At 39.8% G+C, this 20,833-nt stretch overlaps 1 protein-coding gene across 4 annotated transcripts in view; it reads left to right on the top strand.

Annotated features, from left to right (window-relative positions):
- Positions 1-20,833, top strand: part of LOC115210266 (WASH complex subunit 4) — a 122,065-nt gene that overhangs the window by 36,955 nt on the left and 64,277 nt on the right. For 3 of the 4 annotated variants that reach the window (XM_029778753.2, XM_029778755.2, XM_029778757.2), the window contains exons 9-12: positions 2,277-2,397; positions 4,607-4,734; positions 6,319-6,479; positions 8,664-8,669. In XM_029778753.2, coding sequence (XP_029634613.1) covers positions 2,277-2,397; positions 4,607-4,734; positions 6,319-6,479; positions 8,664-8,669 — 416 coding nt within the window. The remainder of the gene's footprint in view (positions 1-2,276; positions 2,398-4,606; positions 4,735-6,318; positions 6,480-8,663; positions 8,670-20,833) is intronic. The other variant, XM_029778754.2, reaches the window with a different exon arrangement.

A 20,833-nucleotide genomic window follows, 5' to 3' on the forward strand; every position in this document is an offset into this window, starting at 1 on the left:
AGCGGTATTTCGTCTGAGTTCAAATTCCGCCGAGGTCGACTTTGCCTTTCATCCTTTCAAGGTTGATAAATTAAGTACCAGTTACGCACAGGGTCGATGTATTCGACTTAATTCCTTTGTCTGTCCTTGTTTGTCCCCTCTATGTTTAGCCCCTTGTAGGCAATAAAGAAATAGCAATGTGAATAAATAAGCAATACATTTGACAAAGAAATCTGAATCCGAAATGTTTAAAGAAGAGTTTCGTAATTGCCTCAGTCCATCTCTCTGTTCTGGCTAAACTCTGGACTATATGATAGCGATGGTGTGTGTACGATCTCACCATTAGTGAGACACCTTCCCAAGTCTTTAGCCCTTTCGTTACTGTATTTCTGTTGAAATGCCCTTTTTTTTCTTTCAATTACTTTAAGTATAACAAAGAATTTAGTAAAATAACTTGGTTATCATTAAGCTAGTGTTAGGAACATAAATTGTGACTAAGGTTTGATGGAAGATTTTAATTCAAAACTTATGAAAACAAGACATTTCTACTCAAACCCAGAGCCAGTTTCAGCTGGGTTGGTAACGAAAGGGTTAAATATAGTGATGACAATGTTGTCACATGACCTAGCACAGTTGTGGAGTTGACTGTGGTATAGTGCCATTGTGGGTCATAGCACAGCAGTGGATTGGAACATAGCCTGGTGTAGTAAGGGATATAGCACATAAGTGGTGTGAGACCTCATACACTGCCTCTTTGGAACATAGCCTAGTGGTATTTAGGATATAAGTCAGTAATGACATCTTGTGGTATACAGTAATACAATAGCAGTGTAATATGATGTATAGTACAGTGATGATGTGATTTTAGTAGTATATTACACTACATACAGACCTATTTGCAATTTTTAGTTATATACAGGCTGGCCTGCTTAATATTTATTTACCAGAGCAGCTGTCTGGCTTCTGTGCCAGTGGCTCATCAAAAGCACCATTTGAGCGTGATCGTTACCAGTGTCGCCTTACTGGCACTTGTACCAGTGGCACATGAACAAAACATTTGAGCGAGGTCGTTGGCAGTGCCACTGGACCGACTCCTGTGCAGGTGGCATGTAAAAAACACCATTTGGAGTGTGGCTGTTGCCATTACCGCCTGACTGGCGCTCGTGCAGGTGGTACATAAAAGCACCCACTACACTCTCGGAGTGGTTGGCATTAGGAAGGGCATCCAGCTGTAGAAACTCTGCCAAATCAAGATTGGAGCCTGGCGCAGCCATCTGGTTCGCCAGGCCTCAGTCAAATTGTCCAACCCATGCTAGCATGGAAAGCGGATGTTAAATGATGATGAGGATAATGATGGTGATGCAATGAGTGAAAGAATGTCAGCCACTGTACCTGCTGGAACAACTTCAGAATAAATTCTATTCTGTAGTTATGGATGTGTGGTTAAGAAGTTTGCTTCCCATCCACGTGGTTTCAGGTTCAGTTCCACTTTGTGGCACCTTGGGCAGGTGTTTCTGACTGTGACCCAGGACTAACCAAAAGCTTTGTGAGTGGATTTGGTAGGTGGAAACTGTAAAAAGCTCATCATCTGTATATAAATATATATGCCTGTGTGTATATGAGCACCTCCTCATCTTGATATCACTTGATGGTAGTAAAGAATACTGTGTTGAATGGTAGTGTGACACGTAGCAGAGTGATGGTTCTTCATAAATGGTCTGTTATATATACCGTAAATCCTCGAGTATAATCTGCATTTTTTTCCCAAAATTTAAAGGTCATAATCCTTAGTGCATACTATATACGAGGTTAAAAATGAAAATTATTTTCTAAGCAATGTCCGAGTCTCGGACAATGTTTATTCAGACGCATTTTGTGATATCAGGCTTGAAAATACCTAAAGCTAAGCCTGAAAGCAATGAAGTCATAAAAGAATCAGCCATAACTTGCAATAAGCAACATTTATTAAACGTTATTACTGTTATTTCTTTATTTTCTGCAAACAAAATGCACAAAAAAGCTACACGTTTGCATTATGTTATATGTACAATGGTATTAAAGGATGTTACCGTCTACGTTTTTACAAACCAAGGACGTTATATAGACTTCCTTGACTCAAGTTAGAGAAAGGGTGCGTATTATACACAAGGTTTAGTTTTTTCAGAGATATAAACCCCTAAAAATCCACTGCGTATTATACTCAAGGGCAGACTATATTCGAGGATTTATGGTCATCTATATTAGTATTGGTCTATTATTCAAGACAGTTTATCTTATAACTGCTTTATTATTTACAGAATTGTGTGGAACAAATTTTTGATGATCCTAATATTGTATTAGTCTCAAAAAGTACAACCTTTGCAGAGGAATTTATATTCAATATCCGTGAAATTCTTACCCAACTAGAATCAAAGATCGGTAAGTATATATTTTTTCCTTAATATACTATTGTTGTTTTGATTAGTATTTTATATCTGTGATGCTGGTGCCATGTAAAAAGCACTGGTACTAATAAGTACTATTTATAAAGCACAGATGATGGTACCCTATAAATAGCACCCAGTACACTCTGTAAAGTGGTTGGCATTAGGAATGGCATCCAGCTCTAGAAACAAAGTCAGTACAGACTATGGAACTTGGTGTGGCCCTTGACCATACCAGCTCCTGTCAAACCATCCAACACATGCCAGCATGGAAAACGGATGTTAAATGATGATGATGATGATGATGGTGGTGGTGATGGTGATGATGATGATGATTTTGATGATGATGATGATGATGATGATGTTGGTTTTGTTGAGGGTGTTGTTGCTATCATTGTGTAGTCTAGACTTGCCTCTCATTGGACAAGCCTATTGCACACAGTTAGTTGACCAGGTGATTAGGTGCAACACATAGAGCTATTGTTTCATATTATTTTTTATTCATGCACCCTTTTTCAAGCCTAGCCAGGCTCATGGGCCCGGTTTCCCGGTTTCTATGGCATATGTGCTTCCCCCACCCACCCCAACTGGATGGGATGCCAGTCCATCACAGCATTACTCAAGAAACAGGAAGAGAGAGTGAGAGAAAGTTGGGGCGAAAGAGTACAACAGGGGTTGCCACCACCCACTGCCGGAGGCTCATGGAGCTTTAGGTGTATTCGTTCAATAAACACACTCCACGATCCTCCGATCATGAGTCCGCTGCCCTAACCACTGGGCCATTGCACCTCCACATCATTGTTTCATATATATACATATATATATATATATATTATATTAAATTAGAGATAAAACCACTATTAGGCAAATCAAACAATGAAAGACTTAAGCCAATACATAAAATTAATTAATTTATATCATTTTAAATATATATCAAAAGTATTAAAAGTATATATATATATATATATATATATATATATGTAGGTCCCGGGTTGAGTCGGGGTTAACCACAGTAAATAAGGTACTCAATACATTGCAGAGTAAATTAATTTATTTTATAGAAGGAGCTTCTACAGGACTAGTACTGTTTCATTTAAATGAAATCATCAGGAAGCTTCCTGATGATTTCATTTGAATGAAACAGTACTAGTCCTGTAGAAGCTCCTTCTATAAAATAAAAATATATATATATATATGTATATATATACCATGCTTCTGTCTGGGTGAGTACCATTCTGCACACTCTTATCTGTTGTGGATACTTGTAAGGCATCATGCACTTTTGCAATTTAGACATGTTTCTCTATCCTCTAACCATTTCATGGATCACACAGTGGAGGCATTTAGCTCCAGGTCAATCCCAATTAAACAAACTTATGATCAAAGCACTCCATCCATAGAAACCCAGGGATTTTACCTGTATGCAGATAACCCAGACTACATTATCCAATGTATTTTTTTTAAGACTCTTAAGTATGATTTGAAAGAAATTTGGCTGATATTTCCAGCAGTTCAAACAACTGCATAGATGTTACCCTTCTTGGCTCTGTGTTGTAGTTGTGATATTTGTTGGATGATTATACATGTAGTTGCAGAGATTGTGGTAGATGGAGTTTGCTGGTGTTGCAAACTGTGACCTCTCACATATCCAAGTGGTCTTTGAGAGGTACTCCAGGTGGTACTGCTGCTTCTCTAACTTGAGAGATCACGGCTCTGATAGTAGAGAAGGAGACAACTTTATGCTTTGAGGTGAGGGGTTAAAGTAAGAGAAAAGGGTACAGAACAGAACCAAGTTTTTTACTGCAAGGGAGCTACACAACTATATGGGCAGTATATTGAGATCTTTTTGAAGCTTGTAGGGTATAATTAGAGTGAGATTAGGCTGCTATTTCTAGCATGTCAAATGATTACATAAAGCAGGTATGGGCAACCTTTCGCAAGATACAGACCACATGAGACTTGGTTCATTATCAGGTGAGCCACACTACTAATGCAATTAAAGGTAATTTTTCTGTCAAGTGTGACACTCAGAAAGTCCTGCAGGCTGCAGTTTTGCCCATGACTGCCATAGAGTCTCTCTCAGCCTGCATACAAACTTCATTGGTTCTGGTGGTTGTGGTAGAGAAGATTTGTGGTGATGGCTATGATAGTTTTGTTGTTGTTGTTGTTGCTGCTGCTTCAGGAAACGATTAATGTTTTTTCAGGTGATGTAAAGGAGATGGACCAGCGACATAAATATGTTGGATTATGTGGGCTTTACGTTCTCTACACTCAGATATTTCGTGTGGTTGACAAGAAACTTTTTAAAGCAGTTTGGGACGTTTACAAAAAGGTAAATTTTCTATAACTTTTGTTTTTGTTTTTCATTTTTGCTGTTGAAACAAACAGGCACAGGGCATAGCAGTGTGTTTAAGAAGCTGGTTTGGGGTTCAGTCCCACTCTAAGACACCTTAGATAAATGTCTTCTACTATAGCCTTAGGCTGACCAGTACCTTGTGGAAGAATATGGTAGATAGGAGTTGTGTGGAAGGCCATCATACACACACACACACACACATACACACTCATAAACTACATGTGATCTATAGTCCAGCACCCTTACCTCATTTTCTTTGTTGTTTTTTGTTAACCTTTCTTTTATTTAACCGTGGAGGCACAATGGCCCAGTGGTTAGGGCAGCGGACTCGCAGTCATAGGATCATGGTTTCGATTCCCAGACCGGCCTTTTGAGTGTTTATTGAGCGAAAACACCTAAAAGCTCCACGAGGCTCTGGCAGGGGATGGTGGTGATCCCTGCTGTACTCTTTCACCACAACTTTCTCTCACTCTTACTTCCTGTTTCTGTTGTACCTGTATTTCAAGGGGCCAGCCTTGTCACTCTCTGTGTCACGCTGAATATCCCCGAGAACTACGTTAAGGGTGCACGTGTCTGTGGAGTGCTCAGCCACTTACGTTAATTTCACGAGCAGGCTGTTCCATTGATCGGATCAACCGGAACCCTCGTCGTCGTAACCGACGGAGTGCTTCCATCCATCCATTTATTTAACTGTTCTGTTAACTAATCATAGCAATCCCTAATCCACCCACACATCAAAATAACAAAATCCACACAATTTCTACAATGTACCATGTTCTAAATCTCATTTTGTTGCCATGATATAACCAGCTATAAATAACAAGACTTACCACAATAGTCCTCAACTGGAACACATGTTATTATTACAATGTATCCTATACTAAGCCTCACACAGTTACCAAAATATTTTTTATTTATTTATTTATGCGCCCTTTTGAAGCCTAGCCAGGGTCATGGGCCCAGTTTCCCGGTTTCTATGGCGTATGTGTTCTCCCCAGCTGGACGGGACGCCAGTCCATCGCAGCGTTACTCAAGAAACAGGAAGAAAAAGTGAGAGAAAGTTGGGGCAAAAGAGTACAACAGGAGTCGCCACCACCCCGTCGGAGCCTCGTGGGTCTTTAGGTATTTTTGCTCAATAAACACTCACAACGCCTGGTCTGGGAATTGAAACCGCGATCTTCTGACTGCGAGTCCACTACCCTAACCACTGAGCAATTGCGCCTCCACTACCAAAATATACCCTATACTAAAACCCATGAAGGTACCATGATATACCTGAACCAAAACCCCACAAACTACCACAATATACCTTGTCCTAGACTCTCCATATATACACAGTTACCAAAATAATCCTTGCACTAAACCCTACTCTCATTAAACCCCAGACAGTCACCACAATATACTATGTACTAAACTCCAACAGTTATCACAATATACCCTGTACTAAGCCCCTACACAGCTAACACAATCTTTTGAACTAGGAACACTCTAACCAGCCACAACAAAAGGCTCCATCCCTCCTCTTTACACTAACATCTCTCTGCTGTCTTAATCATGCAGGTACCTGCTGTACACCTTGTTGGCAATGTAGTGTGGATCCCCAGTGACTTCCTGTTAAACAATATCCCAGACACTGCACAGGCTATTGACAAGAAAGCTCTATTAGTGGTACGAGGTCATTGCTCCACTTGGCTGCAACAAAAGAACCAGATCCTCACCAGGTAACATAACAATTTCTTCCTTCTTTGTTCTAAACTCACCTTCTGTTTCTTTGATCAAATGCAATTGCTAAATGAACTATACATTAATAATTCACTCCTATTTCATTTATACTTTACCTGTAGTGAACAGGTGATAGATTTTAATGACAATGCCTATGTGCAGTTGCTGCACTTCTACTGTACTGATACTGTAAATTCCACCAAACATCTATTGTACTTGCTGTTGATGCACTGATAGTGCACATTTCATGTACTAATAATGTACAGTTACTGCATTTCTATTTCTGCCTTTCTATCTAACTGTGCATAAAAGCACATATACGCGTATGTTTTTTTCACACTGGAAACTTACATATATCTATGTGTCGGTATGTATGGCGAGCTGCCAGAAATGTTAGCACGCTGGACGAAATGCTTAGCGGTATTTCGTCTGCCGTTACGTTCTGAGTTCAAATTCCGCCGAGGTCGACTTTGCCTTTCATCCTTTCGGGGTCGATTAAATAAGTACCAGTTACGCACTGGGGTCGATATAATTGACTTAATCCGTTTGTCTGTCCTTTTTTGTCCTCTCTGTGTTTAGCCCCTTGTGGGTAGTAAAGAAATAGAAATTGAGTAACAATTTTCACTACTGCAAACCCATCCAACCCATGGTAGCATATTAAAACAATGAAAATTTAAATGGTTTTTAATGCTGGACATTGAAGTAGGTAACCAGCTCTCTGCTGGTTATGATGACAGGTGTTCCAGTTGATCCGATCAGCAGAACAGCCTGCTCAGGAAATTAATATGCAAGTGGCTGAGCACTCCACAAATGTGTACCCTTAACGTAGTTCTTAAGGAGATTCAGCATGACACCAAATGTGACAAAGCTGGCCCTTTGAAATACAGTTACAATTCATTTTTGCCAGCTGAATGAATTGGAAAAACATGAAGTAATGTGTCTTGCTTAAGGACATGATGTGCCACCCAGAATCAAATCCATGGCTTTATGGTCATGAGCTAAATATTCCTAACAACTAAACTACACACTTTCACTTGAAGTAGATAAGGCTATAAATAATAGCATGTGGAATATTGGGTTTTAAAAAATCCTAGATACAAAAATGTCAAAGGCTGTCTGTGGGACTCAAACCTACACCTATGAACATTATAATAGTTTCACATCTGGCATATTTACAGAAGATGTGAGTTCAAGTCCCAGAGACAGTCTTCAACTTTTTTTCTATCCAAAGGGTTTTTTAACCCAACATCTTACATGCTGTTATTTATAGCTTGATCTACTTTGAGTTCCACTATTAAAAACTGTTTATTTTATCTCTTGAAGTTTTAAACTTCTTATGTCATAAACAGATTTTGGATCATAATCTCTAGGAATTCTAACAGCCCTTAGCATGGATTCAGGTTTGATGTCATAAACTTAAAGATAACTCAATATTACTTATTAATTTCAGGTTTTCTTTTAAAATGTGTCTATGCATGTTTGCATGCATTTAAAATTTATGTTTAATGAAATACAAAGTTTCAATTGATTGAATCGACTTCTTTAGTCCCTGAGCCTTTAATCCAAGAAAGAGCAATCTTTGTCTAACTGATTCAGGTCGTTTGAAGTTTGAATTCCGCTGAGGTCGACTTTGCCTTTCATCCTTTTCGGGGTTGATAAATTAAGTACCAGTTACGCACAGGGGTCGATGTATTCGACTTAATCCCTTTGTCTGTCCTTGTTTGTCCCCTCTATGTTTAGCCCCTTGTGGGCAATATAGAAATAAGGTGGCGAGCTGGCAGAAATGTTAGCATGCCAGGCGGAATGCTTAGCAGTATTTCGTCTGCCGTTACGTTCTGAGTTCAAATTCCACCGAGGTCGACTTTGCCTTTCATCATTTACAGGGTCGATAAATTAAGTACTAGTTACGCACTGGGGTCGATGTATTCGACTTAATCCCTTTGTCTGTCCTTGTTTGTCCCCTCTATGTTTAGCCCCTTGTGGGCAATATAGAAATAAGAAACTGAATGAAGATCATCACTCGTAGGTCATGTAATGAAAGTGACCATTTTTAAGTTCAAAGAAAACATTGAATCAATTGAAACATTCCATTCTTTGTCACACCAAAACCATTGCAAAGTTCATGTAATTCTATTTTGATTTTATTTGTTTTTTTTATTTTATTTCTTTTTATCTTACCATAGGAAGAGGTCAGTACACAATTTTTGCTCTCTTTGTCTTTCCATACTTTAACTGTCTGTCTTTCTTGTTGACAAATACACACCTCAATAAACACTCTCTAGCAACCCATTACTGTATGGTATCCCTCAAAACAGAATAGTCTGAAAATTATATACATGTCATCATCATCATCATCATCATCATCATCGTTTAGCGTCCGTTTTCCATGCTAGCATGGGTTGGACGGTTCTACTGGGGTCTGTGAAGCCGGAAGGCTTCATCAAGCCTAGTCAGATCTGGCAGTGTTTCTACGGCTGGATGCCCTTCCTAACGCCAACCACTCTGTGAGTGTAGTGGATGCTTTTTACGTGCCACCCGCACAGGTGCCAGACAAAGCTGGCAAACGGCCACGAACGGATGGTGCTTTTTATGTGCCACCGGCACGGGGGCCAGGCGAGGCTGGCAACAGCCACAAACGGATGGTGGTTTTTACGTGCCACCGGCATGAGGCCAGTCGGGGCGGCGCTGGCAACGGTCAGGAACGGATGGTTCTCTTACATGCCACCGGCACTGGTAACACATCTGTAATTTCCATTGATCGATTTCGATTCTGATCCTCACTTGCCTCAACAGGTCTTCACAAGTAGAGTTTTGTGTCCCAAGAAGGGAAGGCATGCATACGTAGGCTGGCTCCATCCCATGTAGAAGGCCACGGGTTATGGTCTCACTTGTCCTGCCGGGTCTTCTCGCGCACAGCACACTTCCAGAGGTCTCGGTCTCTAGTCATTTCCTCATTTCCTCAGAGTATTTATATCAATTTGGAATACGCTTCATATATTATTAACTTTTCAGATGTCCAAATCACTCTACAATCATCCTTCTATGACTTTCTCGTTGTTACTTTATTTTTCTCATTATTGAATTGTAAACAGAAAATCCATCTTTTTTGCATTAATGGGTAAAGACTGAAACATCGCCAATCAGTGCTAATTACATAAACTGAGATGTTTTCCAAATACACTTTGACCATTAGTTACAACTGAAATTAGGGAGGCAACAAAACATCTTGGTCCTTTTATTGATTTTAGGAATACTCTGTGTGTGTGTGTGAAAGAGAGAGAGAGAGAGAGAGAGATCATAAAGGAAAGGGACTTGAAATTCAGGCAGGTACCCTATGAGCACTCTGATACTATTCAGTTCTGGCTAACCACTTTGGATGGCAGGGAACATTCAGAATTGTTTAAGAAAGATAATTAACCCTTTCGTTACTGTATATATTTTGAGATGCTCTGTGTTTCTTTCAATCAATTTTAACCCTTTAGCATTTAAACCGGCCATATCCGGCCAAAAGTATTCTACCTGTTTTATGTTCAAACTGGCCAGATCTGGTCTCTCACACCAGCCCTACAATATCGTTTTAAAAATTAACAGCTACCTCATCAAAATCTCAAAGCTACAAAATAATTCATGATTAGTTCAAGGCAATGTGGATGAAAAAGCATTAATTTTGGCAGAATAATGCGAACACTAAAGGGTTAAATATAACAAAGAATTTAGTAAAATAACTTTGTTATCATTAAGCTAGTTTTAGGAACATAAATTGTGACTAAAGTTTGGTGGAAGATTTTAATTCAAAACTTATGAAAACAAGACATTTATACTCAGAGCTAGAACCGATTTCAGCCAGGTTGGTAACGAAAGGGTTAAGAAAGACAATTAAACTGTACTTCACTCGATAGGTAAATCCTGAGTTCATTTCATTGGATTTCATGCAGCATACAAAGTAACTAATCAAGAATCATTATAAAGAATGCAGAATTATACATTCTATTACTCTTTTATTTGCTTCAGTCATTTGACTATGGCCATGTTGGAGCACCTCCTTGAAATTAATGTTCCCTTGCCAGGAGTCAAACCTAGGCCGCCTGGGTGAAAGCCAGGAATCCTAACCACTTGACCACATGGGACCACCTCTTCAAAATTTAGTCATTAAGATATTTTTCATTAAATTCCAATCTGACATATTTCTGTTGGATAAATGTCCTAATGTCCTCTGATGTAGCAGTTATATGCATTTAGTTCACTCATTTGCAGTATATATTCATCATCATCATCATTTAATGTCCGCTTTCCATGCTAGCATGGGTTGGACAATTTGACTGAGGACTGGCGAACCAGATGGTTGCACCAGGCTTCAATCTTGATCTGGCTGAGTTTCTACAGCTGAAGCCCTTCCTAACGCCAACCACTCTGAGAGTGTAGTGGGTGCTTTTACGTGCCACCGGCACGAGAACCAGTTAGGCGGTACTGGCAACGGCCATGAAAAAATCGTGTTTTTTTTACATGTCACCTGCACACCGGCACAGGTGCCAGTAAGGTAACACTGGTAATGATCACTTGTAGTTGGTGCTTTTCCAAGGTAGATATTCTTATGCAACTTTCTTCAAGGTGTTACCCATATGGGTGGGTGCAGCTGTATGGCTAACACCTTGAAGAAAGCAGCATAGGAATATCTACCTTGGATGTATACATACAGGAGTGGCTGTGTGGTAAGTAGCTTGCTAACCAACTACATGGTTCCGGGTTCAGTCCCACTGCGTGGAACCTTGGGCAAGTGTTTTCTACTATAGCCTCGGGCCGACCAAAGCCTTGTGAGTGGATTTGGTAGATGGAAACTGAAAGAAGCCCATCGTATATATGTATATATATGCGTGTGTGTGTTTGTGTGTCTGTGTTTGTCCCCCTAGCATTGCTTGACAACCGATGCTGGTGTGTTTATGTCCCCGTTACTTAGCGGTTCAGCAAAAGAGACCGATAGAATAAGTACTGGGCTTACAAAAAGAATAAGTCCCGAGGGCGAGTTGCTTGATTAAAGGCGGTGCTCCAGCATGGCCGCAGTCAAATGACTGAAACAAGTAAAAGAGAAAAAGAGAGAGTCCAGTGCACCTAGGTCTTGCTCAGCCATTATACATTAAAGCAACAAGAGTAATCTTCATATATGTGTGTGTGTGTGTGTGTGTATGAGTGTAAGCATGCTTCAAACTTAACGTTACGATTTTACACATAGGTAGCTGAAATTTTGCATAAGTGCTTACTTTTTTCAAGGAGACAGTTATGGGATCTTTGACTTTTTTCAGTAACATGAAAAGAAAAAAATCTTAAATATATTAATAGCAAAGGGTGTATACCCACTGTAGAAATTGTTTTTGAAATGAAGAAGGAAAAATGAAAGAGTTAAATGGAGGTGAAGGAGAATGCCAAACAGAATTGCCTTCAAGAAGCTAGGACTAGAAAATAAACAGCAGAAAAGAAAAAGTGGCAAATTTAAGAAAGAACATTTGAATAGATTTAGAATCCCGACTTAGTTGTCTTGATGAACAGAATGTCTCTAATATGTGCACATTGTGGAGCAAAAAAGTAGAAAACAGAAGTTCTAGGTATGTGCTGTTTAAATGGTATACTCTTTTACTTGTTTCAGTCATTTGACTGTGGCCATGCTGGAGCACCGCCTTTAGTCGAGCAAATCGACCCCAGGACTTATTCTTTGTAAGCCTAGTACTTATTGTATCGGTCTCTTTTGCCGAACCGCTAATTTACGGGGACGTAAACACACCAGCATCAGTTGTCAAATGATGTTGTGGGGGAGAGGAAAAACACAGACACACAAACACACACACGCATATATATATATATATACATATACACGACGGGCTTCTTTCAGTTTCCGTCTACCAAATCCACTCACAAGGCTTTGGTCGGCCCAAGGCTATAGCAGAAGACCCTTGCCCAAGGTGCCACGCAGTGGGACTGAACCTGGAACCATGCGGTTGGTAAGCAAGCTACTTACCACACAGCCACGGTAAAATTACAACTATATGAATATTTCCAGAGCATTGATATAGTTTAAAGGAAGTACAACAGAATCGAACAACTTCATTTCCCAAGCAAATTGGTTCAAATCTTGCTGCAGATTGCTTCTTTTGGGGCTGCTGAGATTGATAAAGGAGGATGGATGTCTACATTCAAAATACAGGCACTTGTGTATCATTGTCTTCATCATCATCATCATCGTTTAACGTCCGCTTTCCATGCTAGCATGGGTTGGACGGTTCAACTGGGGTCTGGGGAGCCAGAAGGCTGCACCAGGCCCAGTCTGATCTGGCAATGTTTCTACAGCTGGATGCCCTTCCTAACGCCAACCACTCCATGAGTGTAGTGGGTGATTTTATGTGCCACCGACACAGGTGCCAGATGAGGCTGGCGAACGGCCACGCTCGGATGGTGTTTTTTATGTGCCACCGACACAAGTGCCAGACGAGGCTGGCAGACGGCCACGCTCGGATGGTGTTTTTTTTTATGTGCCACTGACACAGGTGCCAGACGAGGCTGGCGAACGGCCACGATCGGATGGTGTTTGTTACGTGCCCACAGCACGGAGGCCAGTTGATGCGGTACTGGCTACGGCCACGTTCGGATGGTTTTCTTATGTGCCACCGGCACTGGTACCACAAAGATACAAATTCCATTGATGTTCATCTATTATGATTTGGTTTGTCCATACTGACATGGGTCGGATAGTTTAACCCTTTAGCATTTAAACAAGCCATATCTGGTCCAAATATTCTACCTGCTTCATGTTAAAACTGGCCAGATCAAGTATCTCACACCTGCCCTACAATGTCATTCTGAGGAGAAGCAGTCTCAACATCAGAATCTTGAAGCTACAAGATAATGCCTGATTAATACAGTTCTATATTTAAGAGATGAGGAATTATGTACATTATTTATATTATTTACATTATTTACATTCAATGGATATTTGTCCTCATCTTGTTTGTTGTTAACACAACGTTTCGGCTGATATACCCTCCAGCCTTCATCAGGTGTTTTGGGAAAATTTCGAACCTGGGTTCTCATTCCTAAGGTATTTTTCAATGTTACTGTTATTGTTCTTAACCACTACGCCGTATGCCCACGGGCATATGGTGTAGTGGTTAAGAGCGCTGGCTACTAACCCCAGGATACCGAGTTCGATTCCAAGCAGTGACCTGAACAATAACAATAATAATAATAACAGTAATAATAATAATAATAATAATAATAGTAATAATAATGACATCGAAAAATACCTTAGGAATGAGAACCCAGGTTCGAAATTTCCTCAAGTCACCTGAAGAAGACTGGAGGGTATATCAGCCGAAACGTTGTGTTAACAGCAAACAAGATGAGGACAAATATCCATCGAATGTAAATAATGTAAATGCCTGATTAATTCAAAACAACATGAATAAATGTGCATTACATTTGACAGAGTAGGCACAGGAGCGGCTGTGTGGTAAGTAGCTTGCTTACCAACCACACAGTTCCGGGTTCAGTCCCACTGCGTGGCACCTTGGGCAAGTGTCTTCTACTATAGCCTCGGGCCGACCAAAGCCTTGTGAGTGGATTTGGTAGACGGAAATTGAAAGAAGCCTGTCGTATATATATGTATATATATATGTGTGTGTGTGTTTGTGTGTCTGTGTTTGTCTCCCCAACATCGCTTGACAACCGATGCTGGTGTGTTTACGTCCCCGTAACTTAGCGGTTCGGCAAAAGAGACCGATAGGATAAGTACTGGGCTTACAAAGAATAAGTCCTGGGGTCGATTTGCTTGACTAAAAAGGCGGTGCTCCAGCATGGCCACAGTCAAATGACTGAAACAAGTAAAAGAGAAAAAGAGAGAAAGAGAGAGTAATCTGATTGCTAAAGGGTTAACAGGATCCAATAGCTTAGAGGACTGCACTGTGCTCTTGAATCTGTTTCAACATGGTTCTGCAGCTGGATGCCCTTCCTGAGACTAATCACTTTTCAGAATGTACTTGGTACTTTTTTTTCTTAGCATCAGTGCCAATGAGGTTGCCATGTTACTTACAAGACTAAGGCGGCGAGCTGGCAGAAATGTTAGCACGCCGGGCGAAATGCTTAGCAGTATTTCGTCTGCCACTACATTCTGAGTTCAAATTCCACCGAGGTCGACTTTGCCTTTCATCCTTTCAGGGTCGATTAAATAAGTACCAGTTATGCACTGGGGTCGATATAATCGACTTAATCCCTTTGCCTGTCCTTGTTTGTCCCCTCTGTGTTTAGTAAAGAAATAGGTATTTCGTCTGCCACTACATTCTGAGTTCAAATTCCACCAAGGTCGACTTTGCCTTTCATCCTTTCAAGGTCGATTAAATAAGTACCAGTTATGCACTGGGGTCGATATAATCGACTTAATCCCTTTGCCTGTCCTTGTTTGTCCCCTCTGTGTTTAGTAAAGAAATAGGTATTTCGTCTGCCACTACATTCTAAGTTCGAATTCCACCAAGGTCGACTTTGCCTTTCATCCTTTCAGGGTCGATTAAATAAGTACCAGTTACACACTGGAGTCAATATAATTGACTTAATCCATTTGTCTGTCCTTGTTTGTCCCTTGTATGTGTAGCCCCTTGTGGGCAGTAAAGAGTAAGAAATAAGACTAACATCCCCTTTAAGTGAGTGAAGCTGTAGTAGAGAGGGAAACAGCTTTATGCTATTTGATGAAAGGTTAAAGTATGAAAGAAAAGACTGAACATTAAATGATGATGGTATTGGCAACAGCAATGGTAAGGATGACAAGGACAATGATGAATGTATACAGTCATTACATAAAGTCACCTCTTTCACATTTCAATGCTGACCACAAATACTTGCAGATATACTGCATGGGGGACAAATGTGAACAGACCTGGCAATTTTGTAACAACCTACCAGCTGTTTCTGAGGAAGTCGTCTTCGATATTCAGGAAATATTATATCTTTCATCTTTTCTCTTTTACTTGTTTCGGTCTTTAGACCGTGGCCATGCCAGAGCACCACCTTGGAAAATTTTCTAGTCAACTGAATCGACCCCAGTATTTATTTTCTTTTTAAGCCTGGTACTTACTGTATCAAACTCTTTTGCCAAACCACTAAGTCATGGGGATGTAAGTACACCAACACTAGTTGTCATGTGGTGGTAAGAGACACACACACACACACACACACACACACATATATGACAAGCTTCTTTCATTTTCCATCTGCCAAATCCACTCACAAAACTTTGGTCAGCCCAAAGACACAGTAGACAACACTTGCCCAAGGGACTGAACCCAGAACCATGTGGTTGGGAAGCAACCTTCTTACCACACAGCCATGCCTGTGCCTATGTATGCAAATTATTCATCTATTCTGTTTAATTGTCCACCTCTCTATACCCCTTTAATATATAATTGTCTCCCTCCTTATCAATTATATCAATGATATATCTTTATATTCCGTATCTCATTCTTCGTTTCTTTCTGTCTCCCTTCTGCATGTTATTATTCTATGTCCAACTCCTCAAACTTTTGTTACACAATTAACAAAGTTGCATGTAATTAATGAGGATCTTAACGGTGGCTTAGAAACGTTGATATAAATGTTGTGGGGTTTCAATCTCACTCTAGCTTTCTCACTCTGTCTATTGACACCTGGGTATGAGATGTTTTGACACAGCCATATTGACATCACCTGTCTAGTGTTGCTGATTCTCTGCTGACTTATCAGACATTTTAATTTTTCTCTTGTTTACTCTCTCTTTTTTTTCTTGCCATCTCTCTTCTCTCTCTTTCTTCCTCCCTCTCTCTCATTCCTCTCCTCTTTCTCTTTTTGTATATGAAGAGAAGAAAAGTATTTATGACAATCATATGTAATTAATAATTCATAATTCTCTGGCTCTTTCTCTCTCTCTCTCTCTCTCTCTATATATATATATATATATATATATATATATATATATATAAGAGAAAAAAATCTATCAGAAAGGAACTCTATCTCTCTTAAAAAAATATCCTTTGATAAGCATAACAAATGCGCAACCGGTAAAAAGAACTTTCACCTAATTAAATACACTCTCCCTTACTTAAATTATTTTGTCAGCATTTTCTTCATTTCCTTTTTATATATATATATATATATATATATATATATATACATCATCATCGTTTAACGTCCGCTTTCCATGCTAGCATGGGTTGGACGGTTCAACTGGGGTCTGGCAAGCTCGAAGGCTGCACCAGGCCAGTCAGATCTGGCAGTGTTTCTACAGCTGGATGCCCTTCCTAACGCCAACCACTCCGAGAGTGTAGTGGGTGATTTTATGTGCCACCGACACAGGTGCCAGACGAGGCTGGCAGACGGCCATGCTCGGATGGTGTTTTTATGTGCCACCGACACAGGTGCCAGATGAGGCTGGCGAACGGCCACGCTCATATATATATATATATATATACGAGAAGAAAAGTATTTATGACAATTATATTTGATTAATAATTCATAATTCTCTCTCTCTCTCTCTCTCTCTCTCTCTCTCTCTCTCTCTCTCTCTCTCTCTCTCTCTCTCTCACTCTTCTCTGTCTGTTTCTCTCTTTTTCAATCTCTCTCACTCTCTCTGTAGTGGAGGAGAGGAAAAGTGTTTATTAACAATTATATTTAATTAATAATTCATAATTCTCTCTCTTACTCTCACTCCCTCCCTCTTACTCTTTCTCTCTCTAGCTATCTCTCTCTCTCTCTCTCTTTCATTATATATGTATATGTATATTTCTGTTCACACACACACACCTGTCTCTGTGTTTACCTCTCATGCCAAAATGTACTCCCACCAGAATAGATCGAATGTCCACTTGGCCATGCTAAATCATCTCCATCTAAACACCTATACCCAATTGCTTCATTGCTTAGACACTTGCAGCCTCCACTTAACAGTCCAATATTTAGTTCTTTCAAACTATCATATATTTTTTAGCAACTGTTTACAAACTTTTAGTCTCGTCTTTTTCCTGAATTTCTTTTTCAAACAGTATTCTCTTAATATTTTGGATTCTATTTATCATCAGGTATCATGTCTGAATATGTCCTTTGGTTGGTATTGAATTCACTTGTCTTTTTTCATGCAAATCTCCAGTACTTTTAATAGTGCTCTATATATATATCATACGCCGCATCCTTCATGTCCGATGGCATCACTCTGTCTCCAACAATTCGGTGTGACACCAGTGCAAAATCACCTCCCTCCGACAAGTCATCCTAACGAGATGTCTGCGTTGGCTGGGTCATGCCCTCCATCGTCAACCAGGAGAATTCATCTAGGAAGCAATTGTCCCAGCTCCCCTTCAGGGTTGGCGAAAGCGATGTGGTGGACAACAAAAAACCTGGCTGATGACAGTCAAGGCTGATCTGGAACCCATCTTAGGCCCCCATATCTACGGTGTTCGCCGCTGGAATAAGGAGTGGTTGGAGATCACGCGGTCGTTAGCCTCAAATCGCCAGGTCTGGTCGGCGTTTGTAAGAGATGCAGCATTGAGGATGAATGAAGCCAGCTCAACCCACCCCGGGTGAATGCTGTCTGAAGACAAGAAGAAGAGATATATATTAAACATATGGAAGTAGTACTTATTATATAAGTGCTATACACAGACATAAACATGCATGTCTGTGACGGCTACAAACCACTCTTGAAGGATCCAATAAAATTCAAACAACTTAAAATGTCTCATACATTTGATAAGTTTTTCATGGAGCAAAACATGGCCATCTATTACAAACTTTCCAATCATCATCATCATTGTTTTAACATCCATTTTTCCATGCTTGCATGGGTCAGAAGGAGTTATTTTTTTTAATTGAGGCAGGTTTTCTATGGCCAGATGTCTTTCCTCTTGCCAACTTTCACCTGTTTTACAAGCCAGGTAATGTTTTTCCATGGTCAGACATTTCTTTTTTTTTTTTTTTGCAGAATATTGGAATTGTTTGTATGACAGTGATAACCATCTTAAAACTGTCTCACAGTGTTAAAACCTGGAGGTGCATGCACACACACACACATACGTATTTACATTCATACCAGTACCCCCTGATTAGCTCCCGTGCTGGGGGTATGTAAAAAATACCCACTACACTCTCGGAGTGGTTGGTGTTAGGAAGGGCATCCAACTGTAGAAACCTTGCCAGATCAGATTGGAGCCTGGTGCAGCATACTGGCTTACCAGTTCTCAGTTAAACCGTCCAACCCATGCCTGCATGGAAAGCAAACATTAAACAATGATGATGATGATGATGATGATACATATACAGTGAAATTCTTTCAGTTTCCCTCTACCTAATCCACTCACAAAGCTTTGGTCAGCCTGGAGCTATAGTAGAAGACACTTGCCCAAGGTGCCACACAGTGGGACTGGACCCAGAACCATGTGGTTGGAAAGCAAGCTCGTTTAGAACAGCATCAAAGCAAACTGAAACGATTACTAGTCTGAATGGTTTTGATAATCAACAATAAAAATAATAATAATAATAATGATAATAACAATAATAATAATAATAATGACTGTCCTAATCGATATAAACGTATCTGTCAAGACCTACCAAAAACTGAGCAAATATAAAGATCTTGAAATAGAAATCAGCAAAATGTGGAAGCTGAAGACTAAAACAATACCTGTTGTCATAGGTGCCCTGGGAATGATAGCGAAAGGGACTGATTGCTACCTAACTCAGATACCAGGAAACCCAAAAATGGCAGAAATTCAAAAGATAGTGCTCATGGGAACTGCTCATATCCTACGCAAAATACTTTCTATGTAATCTCAAGGTTTAAAACAAACATAATTTTCGGTTTAAAAAAATTTTTTTTTTTTTAGACGTTCATTAGTACAACCCCCCTCCCCCCAATATATGGCACACTAGGCATAACATCAACATGAACTTCCAACCTGTTGTCTCTTGAGGTCTCTGGGTGAGACTTGGAGCCAACTTGTACAAATATAAAGCAAAAGTCAAACATAGAATAATAATAATAATAATTTCTGTATTGCTATAAAAGACAACAATTGAAAGACGACATTACAAAAAAAATGGTAACAATTTTACATCAAGCACAGAAATTAGTTAAATGAAATATTAATTATGAAATTACCCTAATTGTGGCACTGTTACCTAGATTACTCTGACTATCAAAGGCAAGTTCACTCACCCAGCTGTGGTGTTCTTTGTTATAAATTACACTTCTTCATTTTCCCATTATATTGTGGGTTGGATAGTTCTATAAATTCACTTTTTAACATGGATTCTTTGTACAATTGTATTTTAGTTTATTCCTTGATTTACTGTCTTCCTCACACAAACCAATCAACCATGAATTAGAGAACATTTGTAATTACACTAACAACATAGACTGAAGTAAAAGCACAGTAATGTCTTGGTTAAAAAGCGACTTAACATCAGAATCACATAACTACGTTCAAGTTTACAAACCAAAATTATTTATGATCTGTATGTTTCATTATGCAACCATAATATACAACAAAGTATATTAAACTCTTTTATAAGTAAATGCTGTGTTCTACTGTGCTAGCAGTGCTATTAAATCATGTGTTAACGTTATCTCTACGGATTTTCAGTAGAAATTATAGCTAGCATTGATTTTGTTATGATAATGAAGCAAAAATTCCTGAAATATGGCATATACAACCATTACTCATTTTTCATCTTCGTGGAGCGCTAAGAGCACCATCCGAGTGTGATCGTTACCTGCGTCACCTTACTGGCACTTGTGCTGGTGGCATGTGAAGAAACATCTGAGCCACTGAACTGGCTCATATGCAGGTACATAAAAAGCACCATTTGAGCATGGCTGTTGCCAGTACTGCCTGACTGGCCTTCGTGCCGGTGGCGCGTAAAAGCATCCACTACACTCTCGGAGTGGTTGGCGTTAGGAAGGTCATCCAGCTGTAGAAACACTGCCAGATCAGATTGGAGCCTGGTGCAGCCATCTGGTTCACCAGTCCTCAGTCAAATCATCCAACCCATGCTAGCATGGAAAGCAGACATTAAACGATGAAGGTGGTGATGGTGGCAGTGGCGGTGGTGGTGGTGGTGGTGGTGGTAGTGATGATGATGATGATGATGATGATTCTCCTTGTAGTTGTTTACATTCGGCATACTCAGATATGAAACATCATAACAAAATCAGTGCTGGCTATAATTTCTATAGAAAACCTGTAAAGATAACCTTAGCCAAAGGCATTTATTTCTCTGAAGTATGTCCATTCTTAACCCTTTAGCATTCCAATTATTCTGCCAAATGTAATGCTTATTTAATAATAATAAT

This window comes from Octopus sinensis, linkage group LG4 (genome assembly GCF_006345805.1).
Source record: "Octopus sinensis linkage group LG4, ASM634580v1, whole genome shotgun sequence".
Classification (NCBI taxonomy): domain Eukaryota; kingdom Metazoa; phylum Mollusca; class Cephalopoda; order Octopoda; family Octopodidae; genus Octopus; species Octopus sinensis.